The sequence below is a fragment of the Apostichopus japonicus genome, chromosome 17, assembly GCF_037975245.1.
Source record: "Apostichopus japonicus isolate 1M-3 chromosome 17, ASM3797524v1, whole genome shotgun sequence".
NCBI lineage: Eukaryota > Metazoa > Echinodermata > Holothuroidea > Aspidochirotida > Stichopodidae > Apostichopus > Apostichopus japonicus.
In genome coordinates this window covers 28,717,875-28,732,373 of record NC_092577.1, presented here as the reverse complement: position 1 = coordinate 28,732,373, position 14,499 = coordinate 28,717,875, and the positions used below count along the sequence as shown (strand labels likewise).

The 14,499-nt window shown below is 37.8% G+C and overlaps 1 protein-coding gene across 3 annotated transcripts in view; it reads left to right on the top strand.

Annotated features, from left to right (window-relative positions):
- The first annotated feature begins 1,263 nt into the window (after positions 1–1,263).
- LOC139984753 (PAS domain-containing serine/threonine-protein kinase-like) overlaps positions 1,264–14,499 on the top strand; it is a 136,432-nt gene continuing 123,196 nt past the window's right edge. Inside the window, exons 1-2 of one of the 3 annotated variants that reach the window (XM_071998787.1) lie at positions 1,264–1,472; positions 4,773–4,946. In XM_071998787.1, coding sequence (XP_071854888.1) covers positions 4,845–4,946 — 102 coding nt within the window. In that variant the 5' untranslated portion in view covers positions 1,264–1,472; positions 4,773–4,844. The remainder of the gene's footprint in view (positions 1,473–4,772; positions 4,947–14,499) is intronic. The other 2 variants (XM_071998788.1, XM_071998785.1) reach the window with 2 other exon arrangements.

The following is a 14,499-nucleotide window of genomic DNA, read 5'->3' as shown; positions in this document are numbered from 1 at the left end:
AGGTTTGTCGTCCAGGGAACATCTTTATCGGTAGTTTTCATTGTTTCGTGTCGAATCTGCGTCACGCGCATTGACTCACGCGTTGCATCGGTATATAGCATCTCATGCAGGACATGTAAGCGCAAATGTAGCAGGTACTGCACAACGCGTAATACCCGTAAAGCATCAGTGTGGTCATTATGACGTGTTGTCTCGGTTTGCGCATGACTGCTACTATTAAGCTTCATCGATGGTAGTAGTAGTAGTAAGTTGAGTCTCGTCTATCCGACATGCTCAGTGATTAACCTCCGCCACGTATCACGATCTTGCGATCTTGCGCAAGGTTTATTGCTTCCTCGAAATTGTTAATATTAATGTCCTTAAATTGCGACTTAATACTACTACTACTGCTACTGCTACTAATATTACTACTACTACTACTACTACTACTACTACTACTACTACTACTACTACTACTACTACTACTACTACGCTAACACGGCTATAACAGTTGAGCAATCGGGTGATCTACATTTATATTCCTAATATACCAGTAGGATCATTTTATATCAATATAATTTGGTCAAAAAGTTCAATCACACACGCACCCACACACGCGAACACCCACACTCTCCGCCAGCATGACTGCATAGGTTACGATTATCATCGAAACCAAAAAGTGCCGCCAGCTTCAAAGGAGACAACAACATCAAAGGAGACAACAACAACAAGGGAGAAAACAACGATGAAGGAGACAACAGCATCAAAGGAGACAACAACATCAAACGAGACAACAACATGATAACACTTAACAGTAAGCATAGAAGTTAGGAACATAATTCATTTACTCTCGGCGTTCCATAAATACATAGCTCTTGATCAGATAACGGTGAAAGATATCTGCTCAGAATAGGTAGGGCGCCATCAGTTTCTACTCGCATAGTTCCGAAAAACTGTAATCCGAGGAAGCTTTGCGGATTGTCTCTAAGGTGGTTTGTCAAGGATACTATCTCTACGCGTAGTTCGTAAGACCTTGTAGCTATCTCATGCATTTACGTTGAAGTGCACTTTTTTCATAATTTTCAGATTTTGGTCGAGGATCTTTAAATTAGTGCTACTAAATTAGGGAATTGATGTTAATTTTCAGTAAAATTACTTTCGAAACCTATATGTCATAACTTTTGTTCTCGTAGTTAAGCTTAGAATTCATCCTTTATGTGACATTTTGGAATAGCTTTCAGCTTAGGTTCATGTGTATGTTAGCCATGTAACATACAATCCTGCTGAGTAGTACAGTTTTCAAACTACTTTCTACGAAGTTGCACGGAAGTTTGATTTTCGTGTTTTGAGTAGGAACAGTAAGTTGGATTAGGTAACACTTATTAATAATATAATTAATGACATATCTCAAGCGGACTGCAACATAGCGCTCACTTTCGGGATATATTGGTTGTTTTGAGAGGATTTCAAATTTTCAAGGGAAAACCGGTCTTGTAAGTATAATAATATTTGCATATCAGTACCATGCGAAATTTCATTTCAATAATAACACCGATCCCGAAGGATTCAATGAGTTTTAGTTTTACTATAGAAAAGCCGACCCTAGTAGTATTTGTTAGGCGATAGCATACTGATGACAGTGTAGTGAAGGCCAGACCGTAGCCTAAGTTGCTGTAGCCCTAGGCATAAAGCTGGGCCTAGCAAAGATTTCATTTCAGTGAACCCAGGCTAGTTATAGGCCCACCCACAAGAGCTTCCAACATATTCCACACACATTGAATAGTAAGAAGATTGCAGTGCATATATATGTCAAAGGTTGTAGTCTAACCCAAGGGCCAAAGCTGGAATTCAGTGTAACGTTACCCTTCAGACTCCAGAAATGTCACATTCTGAGCATTGCAGTCCATACAGTAAGAGTTTTCCTATCCTCTGCTATTTGTTTCATTGATAAGAGGTTTTAAAAATGGCTGATTTTTTTGCAGTGTTTAACGTTTTGAAATGGTGTCTGAGTGACCGCAAACTTAGCCTATTCTACGTCATCAGCTATCAATGTTTGTTGATCTGGAATTTACCAAAGTAATAAATGCTAAACCAGCTTTACTATGAAATTTCTAGTAAATGTCCATGCTCATTGCATTACATGGTTCGCTCTGGCCAATTTAGTAATGTAAACTTGACAGTCAATAATTTGGTATATCAGGTCATGTAACATCGATGAGCATGTATTAAGTTTGCTGGTACTCTGTGAATTTCTTGTTAAGGCTGGAAAACTTTGTTAACATTTGGACATTTCGTCACAACTTTGTCGCAAAATACGTAACGATACTGATGCACTGTATATGTGTGTATACACCAGCAGCCATAATAGTCTTTAGGAACAGTGTATAGGTACAGTAGGCTAGGCTGAGTTTCTGCCAAGGGTACTGCCTTATCTTTCTGCCATAAAGACTGTTCTACTGCGGAAAGTATTTAAATTTTGGTATATATGTTTTTTTCAAAATTATTAACCTGAATATCTTGAACTTTTCTGGGAAGTCGACTGTCAATCAAGTTAAGGGCCTTATCCAAACTGCAGGTGGAGATTCACAAACACAGCAATTGAAACGTAGTGTGGAATCCTATAGTGTGAGACATGTAGTCCAAAATACAGTAAGTACTGGATCTATATCACATTCCACCATGTCATTGAAAAATAGCTGTGAGCTTCAATGAATCTGATGGTCATCAGATTTCTGGCAATATTACAAAATCAATTAGTATATACTGAGTTATTACTCGAAATGAGATTGCACAATTTGCTCTTGCTGGTACGAAATTGCTGTTCTCGATCGATTTATTAATAACCTGCAGTTCATTTGATGAGACCTAAACAAGTACTCCGCAGAATAATCTTGCCATTGAGCAAAGTAAGACCTGTACTCTCCTAGATTTTCCAAAGTACTATTTATGCTCTAATGACTGGATGAAATATTTATTTCTATTCTCAGTATTTCATCTCTTATCAATTATTTATTCTAGGCCTATATTATCATATTTGACATGATGCCTTAAGTAGCATTAACTAAATGATTGAAACCAATGGTTGCAACTATGTAAATCTCGTAGTTGAAATTAGAATGAGGGTTATCATGTTGAACAGGTTTGTCAGAATGACTAGTAAAAAAACTAAGGCTACATGTGCTGAATTTTTAGTGCAATTAGTAACTCACTTACAGACTGCAAACTTGGAACTTTGCAACTAGATAGTTTTTCACTTTTGTAATCTAAGGTGACTTGTAAGGCTGACAAACTGCGCCAGTTGCTTTAATTTTTTGTTCTCGATGAAGCAGTGTAAAAATTCGGTCCAAGTCTTCAGAAATAATTGTCCAGATATAGAGCCTGTTAGCACAAATGCTGATTTCAGCAAACTTACAGAAAGTTATAGTATAACTGTGTCTGTATGTCTACAAGTAAAGAACTATGCCATGAAAAATTTTCTTCACTTTTCTAATGCAAGGCAAAGATTTTTGGTACATACACAGTGTTAGTGTAAATTATACAGTACTGACCACAAGACATTGGTCATCTAAAACTTCCATTTGCGCTAAAAATTGCACTCGTCATTCCCAAGATAGGTACAGTAGGTGTTTTTTTGCATTTTGTGTGTGATTTCAGTTGTCCTTCTGGTTGTGGCTATCCTGATGTGTAATTATTTGATAAAGTCAGTTTCTTGTTTGGGAAACAGGCTGTTTTCGATAAACCCAGCTTATCAAACGAAAAGCAAAGTTTTCGATAAATAAAGTTCTTTGAAAACTCAGTTTATCAAGCGAAACACTGGGTTTTTTGATAAGAATAGTTTTTGAAGAAACTCTGTTTTTCATTCAAGAAACTGAGTTTATGGCGATAGACTGAGTTTTTCAAATGATTGTACAAATAGGCTTGCCATACCTGGTGTAGGGTAAGTTCTGTACAGTACTGTATATATATACTGTACGTTATGATGTTATAACACGTTTTTGTGAATCTAGTTCAGTTGCCCATTCGAGGGTACAGGTATATAAAAAAACGCACATGCAGGACCAAATCAAGCATTAGCTGAATTGATGAATATGTGAAAACCAAAAATTATTTCTGCTTTATAGCATTTAATCTTTTTTTTAAATAATTAATGTTTTGCATTAACTTGTTCAGAAAAGTTGCACTTCACACAGTCATTTGCGGTGTCAACGAGGCCTGGATTTAACATTAATAAACAAACTGGAAGTTTCAGTACTATTGTCTTCACCTAAGGCATAACACTGTGTACAGTGCATTCAATCGTTGTTCATAAAATCAATTTGCGATCAGTGACGAATTTTGTAATTCAATATTCCCGTTTATTTATTTTCCAATGTGTCGTACAGTGGTGTTACAAGTGCTCTCTGCACAAAGTTTTCTGTGAGAGCTACAGCAATTTACCCCTCCGGGCTGAAGTACTGTACATAGGTCCTTAAGTGCCATTAATGAAAGTGTCCCGCCGTCCATTGGCCTTCAGCATTTTAGCGAATAACATCGTGTACATCTGTACGTTCGGTGGAAGGTTGATGTAACTTTCGGAGGACGGTAAGTGGGAAGCAGTTGGATGGAGAAGAGCTGTTTTTCAGGGTAGAAGAAGATATGCCAATTTCTGGTGGAGAAACAGAGAGGGAAGAGCAAACTCATTGCCAAGGCTACCGTGTGATGCTTCTCCGCTCCGACGGATGAGCAGTGAATTTCACAATTTAATCGTGTCTACTTATTCATACTGCAATTCTGGTGTTTTCTTGTTTTTGCAGGTGGTATCTCGTCGTAATCTGAGATACAAATCGAGCATCCGATACAGTGATTGCCGAACGGCCAGGGATTCGATGGCGTCCGACAGGGTATCCTCCACAACCAAGGGGGACCCTGGGGGAGAGGATACAGAAGATGCCAAAGTAAAAAGCAACCTGCAGATATTTCCATCTCTGGTAAGATTGCAAAAATTTTTTAATCAGTAGTTCTTTATTTATAATCTGTATATATTTCTTGCTTCTTGTAGGAATAATTTTTCCTCCCAACCCCGGCCAGCCTCAAAATATATAATCTTGAAAGAAAAATCCTAACTTTGAGAAAATTGTATTCCTTTGTGGATTGCTATGATGATGTTGAACAAGTCACTGTACAATTCTACAGTAGCTAATATTAAAATGAAAGCGGAGTTAAAAAGTTTTAGCCCATGGATTGAAAGCTTTATAAAACCGGTGTCTAAAAGCTGAATAAATAAATTCATGTTGAGTGCTAAATTTAGCACAATATTGGTCATATATTCACTTCTGCTACTGTACATCAGAACATGAAATTAATTAGTGAGTGTATATACCTATACTTGAAGCCTGCCTTTTGAAAACTATGTGATGTAAGCTGTCAAAGCAACACTTCAAACTTAATGGTGACAAACTTACTGGTCTGCAGAAATTTGCTACTTAAATGCTGGACTGCTGGTTATAATTTCTTGAATTGGCCAGTCACCACATTGAGGGTTGTAACTGTGCTCTGTACGGGTCAGTTCAGAAAAAAATCCCAGTAAATTCAGGTAAGTATGAGAGAAGTGGTGGGCGGAATGAGTCATTGAAATATTCCTCTCCTTTCAATCATCAGGGTGTTGAATGGTTCTAGATACAGTATGAAGGTTGTAGCAAACAGTCGGATGGGCTATATAGTGGATGGATTATTGTGGAAAGCGTGGATGGATTATTGTGAAAGCAAACTAGAAAGCAAGCTTTGTACACAGAAACAGGCCTACCGGGGGGGGGGGAGGGGGTGAGGTGGTTGGATGGCACAGGGAGGCGGCCCATTGACACTTAGGGGCCGGAGGAGTTAAGGATGAATAATTTAATCTCAGTTTCATAATAAACCTAAGGAAACTGAAGACTTTTAAGAGATGAAGGCCAGGTGACCTATGTTTCCCTGAAGCTCAGTTTTGCTCACGACACCACTGCACATCAATTGTTTCAGGGTGAAATAATGTATCTAGAAGGAAAAATGAGTAGTACTATGACTACAGGTACACTTATATCCCTAGAAAGGTAATAGCTCCAACTTGAAAAGATACATTTAACAACTCACAAGCCTCAACTTGTTTTACTTTCCACTCACATAAATAGTAGTTGTTTTGGTTATCAAATGTTATACTATTTGTACAGATATTTTGCTGGTGACTGGGTATTAAACTTACTTGGCTTCCTTGTTTAACTAATACAACCACAGCACTCTCATTCTGATGTTGACCAGCACTGCAACCCTCCTCATTTGCACCTCCCATGTACTGTACTCTCCTTCTTTCTGCTTCTTACGTATATACTGTAAGTAACCTACATACAACCTGGGCTCAGATTCTAACAATCTTGAGTGATAAGCATTCTTTTCCAAATTTGAGGGCTTATTTTCCCATTTTTCACATCTGTAGATCCATATATTTACAGTGTTCTTGTGTTCCAGTGGTTCAAATTAAAATTGTGAATTTTCCTTCCCTCCCTGTTCCGTTCATTTTGTGTTTGTGGTTCTCAGAGGACTTATTGTATTTCACTCATGTGAAATCTGCTTACCGACGAAGACTTCTTTCAATTTCTGAATCGTGCTTGTCAGGGAAGGTCACTCATAAAACCAGGGATTAACAAACACCTAGATTTCAGACATTGGGAACAGGTTTTTAAGAGGCTACTGTTGAAATGGCCGGGTAATTTGTATGCATTATCACGTGCGGTGAAAATGTATTTATTTTCCACGAACATTGTTTAGTATGTATTTATGAATCGGTTGTGTTTGTGAATTCATTTAATACTGGAGTTGGGTATATTTTGAAAGTAACAAGTACCCTGACCTCTTAAAATACTGCAAACAGTATCTGTTCTGTATCAGAAAATAGTTGAGTACAAATGTTTGAAAGGGCATTTAGAGAGAGAGAGTGGGCGGTGGGGAAGAGGGATGGGTGCCTCTCAGGTTGTCAGGAATGTTACAAAAAAATTACAGGACAAAAATGCCACATTAAGAATATGAAATGTTGGTTTCTGAATGGTAGATTTTGAAGGGAGAGGCAGGGCCAACTTGAAGTTGGAGGGTCATTGGGGGGTGCAGTGCAAGAGTGTTACCAGTTCTACGGCGAGGGTAGAACGGAGTGCGTCATTCTTAAATAACCAAGTTGGTTAAGTTTTGGGGTATTACTGTAACTACTGGAATGTACATTACTTTTCAGTTAACGTAGGTTGACTAGAGTGAAAATGAATAAGATACTGTAGATAGGTAACATATGAACATTGGAAATGATATCAATTTATAGCAAGGAGAGTAAAAACTTAAGATATACTCCCCCTCTCTTTAGCTTACCTGTCTCCCCATAACATATGTACTTGCATATACTGAGTCCTGTATGTGTATGCTTGACTCAATTTGGTATTTATTAATTATTTGGTAATGAAATTAGCAGTTTGTCCCCATTGACACCCTTCTTAGTAATACACTGGCATGTTCCCAGTGTGCAGTATGAGGCACAGTATATATCCCAGTGAGATGGTACTGTAAATCAGAACCCAGTGATGGCATGTTACCAAAAAGAGTTTGGTAAGCTACTGTAGCTGGATCCAAAGTACTACTGTATGTTGGTGTAAGATAGGTACAGGAAGTACTAAATGTCATTGCACATTGATGTTTTTTCTGCACTGTATTACAGGGACTTAAATGTTATGTACTGAATTAGTTTAAATAGTCAGGCAGAGCTTCTTTTTTTTTCTGTGACATTTTTATGCTAGAAATGATTTACAAGTACAAAACCAAGCGCGATGATCTTGACTTATTTAAAAAAAAAAACGTAAGAAGACGTTAATAGGGAAGATAGATAAATAGATAACAGGGAAGTTAGATAAATCGATAATAGTGCCGGAAAACCAATCGTGCATTTAATGCTGTCTCAAAATTTAACAAATTTTACTAAGTTCTCTGATTGTATCAATCAGACATCTGAGCTCTTACTTGTCAGTTGTCACTAAAAAATGAGTAAAATTTCTCTAATCTGTCAGATATTGGAGAGTCACAGGAGCAGCTGATCAAGTGTCTAGATATGAAGACAGGGGTTAAAAGCATGTAACCTACTTTAGTGAATTGCAGAGGCCACCCTGATAATCTGGTTTTATTGAATTGGAAATGTTGACAAGTTCTCCTTTTAGCTAGAAATTTGACCTGTCAGGAGACTTGTCTATAGTAGATGAAGAGAAAATATAATTATATTGAAGTTATATTATGAAGTTAACATTGACAAACTGTACACTGTTACGCAGTTGAGTATAAATACAACCTGCCATAATTGATCCGGTTATCACATTGCGACATGCTTTTGCAAAATGGTCAAAATTGCTATGTATACAAGTCCAAGATGTAGAGCAGTTTTTTTGACACAGGAACGATATGATTTCATAAGAGACATATAAGCGACATAATTCAAGCGACTTCAAAAAGTTCTGCTACACAAAATCTGAACACTCAATTATTCACAGGTGTATAAGGTACCACATTGCCCTCTGCAAATTGAAAACTCCAAAATTTAGTTTTCAAAGAAAAAAGTACGTAATCTGAATGGATGAAATGAAAAAGTATGGCCATAGCGCTGTACAGTAATTAGCTATGTACATAAGTATTTTAATCCCCATTACTGTTGCTATGAAATTCATTGCAAAGTAACGGGATGTAGCACAATGAGTTGCACAATGTGGCCCACCAGAAAGTTTTCAAAAGTTATCTCACCTTGTTCCACTGGTCAAGGGTTCCTAGAGACTGGAGCTCATTCATCTCGTCTCGCCCTCGACTCCCACATCCTGACATCCCACCCTCCCTACCTCACCACAGGCACGTGGGCCCACGCGTCGCCGTCGGGTAGAGCCGGAAGGAGGAATTAGTGGGCATAGCCCAGGGAGGGAGGACGCAGTGCTAAAACGTTTCCAAATGTGTACTTTAGGTAGATAGGAAAGTGCAATTGTGGAGTGGGAGACATGTAAGTATCGTCGCTCGTAAATCACCAAAACAGTAAGTTTTGGGGGATACGATGTATTTGTGCATAATGTCTTCAAGTGGACGATGATCAAACGCTTTCTGATCTAAGTAATTTTGTAGTAAAATTGCGACAAAAAAAAAGCTTCTACATGAAGGTGTAAACTTTTTAACTCCGAGTCCTTAGAGCTGCAGTATATGTACAGTATTACATTTGAACAGCTTTTCAAGTACATTTGTTCGTTGGTTTATCTACGTAAGATCGGTGAAATTGTACACTCCTCTTGCAGTTAGCTGCAAATATGAACAGTGTGTAAGTAAGAGTTCACAATTTAGGCTCAAGTGGAAATTTAATATGCCTTCAATTTAATATGCACTTGACAAATTCCAGTGTAACTTTGGGCATGCTGTATAGTGCACATACATACATGTGTGCATAATTTCTTCGAGTGGTCGGTGAATGCTTTCAGGTCTAGCAATGTTGTAATTATGTAGCTACCAAAAAATGCTTCTCCATGAAGGTTTTAACTTTTTAACTACTTAGAGCTGCAGTATATTCATGTACAGTATTACATTTTAACAGCTTTTCAAGTACTCTCTGTTCGTTGGTTTACCTAAGCTGTGAAATTGTACACTCCACTCCCAGTTGGCTGCAAATATGAACTGTGTGTTAATAAGAGTTCACAGTTCTATAGGCTCAAATGGAAATTTAATTGTGAGGAATGCAAATACTATACTTCACAGAGTAGTATCGATTACTTCGACTGTTACTTGAGAGTCTGCCTCTGGGATAGTCTGAAGAATAATCCATGGCAGATGACATTGAACCTGAGACCATGGGCATGATGTGTAGGCCTACAATGTGAACACTAATTACAGGTCATTGTAAAGTCAGCTCTTGAAAATATTTCTTACATAATTTTCAAAAGTTTTAAAGGATGCATGGAGTCACGAGGCCCTGAACAGTTCCCCCAACGGCTTCTGTAGGGACTGTAAGAAAAAATGATGTCTTATTTAATTTGGGAGGTACCACGGACTTAATGTTACTTCAACGCAATGCTGAAGACTTGATGAAGAGGGCCATTCTCTGGAAAATGAAACTGGCATGAAAAAACTTAAGTGTTCATCAGGACCAAATGTTATATTTTTTGTTTTAGAGGAATACCTCAAATTTTCTGTTTCATATTTTTTTCAGTAAAATTCAAAATCATTCAAAAATATGAAAAGAAAAACAAAGAGGAAACTACAAGGTTTCAGATCCTAGAGCTAGGCACTATGACGATACAGAAATTAATAAAATGACAGCTCCCACTATATACAAATTTTAAACTATCTTACAGGATATTCCCAAATGGGTGAGATTGTTCTAAGATCTCTGTCATGAAAGGTACAAAGAGGAGGAGATGATGAAATATTAAGAATGAAATAAAGATCAAGTTTGTGTAGTGAGGTGAGGGAGGGGGAGGGGTGGAAGGGGGAGGGATGGTAGGCATGCTGAAATGATTTAATAGTTCAAAGTTTAGTCAATAGTAAAGTTACTTCTCTGAGTTCTCTCCTAACTTCCTTCTCTCCTCACAAAGTCATGTACTACGCTCTCGTTCTACAGTACCCTGTCAATAGAGCACTTTGGTTAACCTGTTAGCACAGTACTCGCCTGGTGAATGCCCATTCTGGTCAAGCGCCCTCCTTTTCATTCTACCACCTAAAGTGTCAGGATCACTCTAGCAGGGTAAACAGTTTAGCTCAGAAAAATCCAACCTTTAGTAAAAAATGTTGGAAATGGAACTGAAAGCACCTGCTTTTGATTAACATTTTGTAAGTTTGTTAAGATTGTTTGACAAAACTCAGAAAGCTGCTTTTACAAGCTCTGACAAATTATATAGGCTGAATTAACTGTCAAAATTTCTACAATCAATGGTCCAAAAATAGAACCTCATAGAGCAAACTCTTCCTCAGAGGATAAAATTCCCCCCGTAATATACGTAAGATTAATTCATTTATTTGTTTATTTGGTGTACCAATTGTCGTCAATATTTTTCAAGGTGAAGTACCTGTACCCAAGGCACCTTCTATGCCTTAGGCTTTCACAATTGGTCTAAATCAAGATTCTCTAAATTCTTTTTCTGTGATTGTATTTTGGTAGATATACTGTAGATTGACATTGCACAGGTTGTCCTCTGAGAAATTAAGCGTGAAAATTGCAGATTACTGTAGGCATACAGTCATTCATGAACATTGAATTCATATGGACCTAATTTTTGCAGGACTTACAAAGCAATTGATCCTGAATAGGGTTCAGCTTTCTAGACTAATGAAAAGCCTTAAATTGACCTCCAAAAAGAACTTGTTATATCACAAATTTTCACTACAGGTATTGTTTATTTGAAGAGACTATAAATGTATGGCCTCAAACTGCTATGTAGTAGATCATAAAATGGCCATGAAATTAATGCTTAAAATTAATCTCTGTTAGCCAAAGAACAGCTATGCATAGTAATTTGCAAATGTTGCATATATGTACTGTACTGTATTGTATTGTACTGTGCTGTATGTTAAGGTGACCATATTTTCTTGACCTGAATCGGGGATATTTATTGCGTGACCAATATGGGGGAGGGTCTAAGGGGAGGGGGTGTCCCCCTCCCCTTTGGTAAATTTTCAAGTGCCTAAGGTGCTTAGATGTAAAATGGTGATACTTAGAGGCACTATTTAAATCAATTTTATTTTCAAAAATGTAGCTTTTTTTAGATGAAATTTACTTACTTTACGTGGTTCTTTGAGAGCTTGTGAGTTGCTCATGCTCACACTATAGGTGTCGTTGTGTCACCGTAGTTGCCAATTATACGGTCGAACGAGTGCTAGATCGATCTAGCATATTTTTAACAGTGTTTCCACTTTACACTGGCCCACCTGTTCCGTTCTGCGACTGCTCACTTGACTTAATTTTGTTTAAATTACAATTATTTTACTAATAATGTAAGATATTTTCGAAATTCCTGAACATCTTGACGAATCGGGGACATTTTCGGGGACACTTGTTCATTGGGGACAGCACACTGTAATCGGGGACTGTCCCCGAAAATCGGGGACGTCTGGTCACCTTACTGTATGTACTGTACTGTACTGCACTGGGTACTGTACAGTACAGTACCTATAGTACAATACAGTACTATACTGTACTGTGCTGTGCTGTATCCACTTAACTGGGTACTGTACAGTACTGTATTGAATTGACAAGCAAAGCAGCTATTTCAATGAATTGCTCTATCGTGGAATGAGGCTTCGGTCACTTTCCCTTTAACTCACCGAGAGACAGTTATAGAGTATAATTCCTGGCTGCAGATTTCATTAAAATTATCAACTTTTCTTTTTTTATCTGAAATTCAGTCCAAAAGGAGATACATTTTGCTTCCTAGCTTACCTGTCTGCTCACAACATTAGCGTTCTTGCTCTACCGACGTGTCTAGAGGGAATTGGTAACCATTTCCACACTGTATACCATCAGTGGCCGTCACTGCTGGTTGCTACCGGTCAGTATAGCCCTCCTCATTCTATGTCTCCCAAAGTGTCTGAGAGGAATTTTCTTAGCGGACTGCAAATCCGTTGGAATCGACTCATCTGATTTTCCATCCAGACACCTTTCGGTGTCCTTTGATGACATGTACTGTTCATGGTCAGGGAGGGGGGACCTTATAAAATAGAATGAAGTATATAAATTTATTATTGATCAAAACTGAAGGCCAACTCAGATGTGATTGTGCCCATTCTCCTCCGAAGTTAGCGCACATGAACTTTTCAGAAGAATTGATTCATGAATATATTACTGTAGTAGTGGAAATATAATCTTAATTGAATCCTATCATGTTGAATAATTATACATTGTACTGTATTGCAAGCAAGCATGCACGCACAAACACACACATACATACATGTACATACAGTATGTAAATTTACATACATTCACAAGTGTGGTATATTAATTAAATCACAAACTATTGACAGAACTAACTTTGTGTATTTAGTGCGGAAAGCAAATTTGCTACTCTGTACATAGTAGGCCTAACTGCAGCTGTAGGTCTTTCTCCATCAGTGCTCTAGATATGAACTGACCATGTTGTTCTAGCTGAAATGATGAATTTCTTTTATATTATTTTATTTCATTTCTGCAATATTTTGGGCCATTGGTACATACCCCAAACCTTAGACATGCTTACACGAACGCACGCATATGCGCATACACTCATACGCACATACTTTCACACATACCAACACATGCACATATGCACCCACACACACCCATACATACATACATTTACAGTATACACGAGATGTGCGTGGAATTTCAATTCATGCCTTTCGCAAAATCGTTAGTTTACCTGTTTGAAGAGACTGTTGCCATGGTAATTCGTAAAGCTATTGTTACAAAGACATGCTTAAGTTTACTGTTCAGCAATACCATCTCAGGCACTGTTTGCTTCAAAAACCAAGTCTGAGATTGGATGTCTTGAGGCTGTATTATTGATCTTCAACCAAACTATGGTATTGAGAAGCCTGAATTGAAACAAATTAAACTCTGTTGGTAATTTTCATCGTGGCATAGATATGGATGTAATGTTAGGTAGAGATGGCCTTTTGTGTTTACTACACCAGATCTGTCAAATTGATATGATTGAGAGTTTTTTGGGGGGTAAAATTGTTCATTATAAGTTTATTTGAAAGACATGTACATGTATACCAACTGATATATACTGTAGTATATCAACTGATACACATGCAGTGTGAGCAAAGAACCAGGGCACATTTAGTGCAAGTAAAGAGCCAAATTGCATTTCAGTTGGGCAGCTGAGCACTATAGATATACTAGTATAACCACTTGATGCATGATAGCTTAGTGTGAAAATAGTAAATATTACTGTATGAATGTGTACAATACAGAATTAGTTGTACCCAAGAAATGGTACTTAAAGTAGTTGGTTGCTTGGCAGCATATGTACAGTAATACTATTTGCAATTTAATTTTAAACATGTATAAAGTTCTGATTATGATCTTTAATAATAGTATTTTGAGGATGTTTGATTTTAGACCCCAGGCAACTTTGTAAGGATGTTGTCTGGTTGTCCCTGGGAGACCCAGGGCTTTCACTTTTGGTTGCCGGGACAACATATTTGGTGATCCGAAAAAAAATGGTTACATGCCCTGTTATTGTCATTTCCACATAAATGCAGACTGATGAAAGTCTATAAAGACCGGCCCACACGTCCTGAAAAACACAGTTGAGCCAAGTGATTTTGTAACAAGCAGCGAGAGTGCGAGACCATTTCAGACTTTCCTAATATTTGCTCTTTCATCCAACTTAGATCCCGTTCTCAAATGTGTAAAGTATCTGGGGTCAGCTTTATGACCTCCCTGAGGGTATAACAAGATCCTGATCACACACTTGAACAAGGTAACGAAGGTATCTGCGTGCTAACTCCCATAGCGAACTAATCTTCCCAGACTTTGCA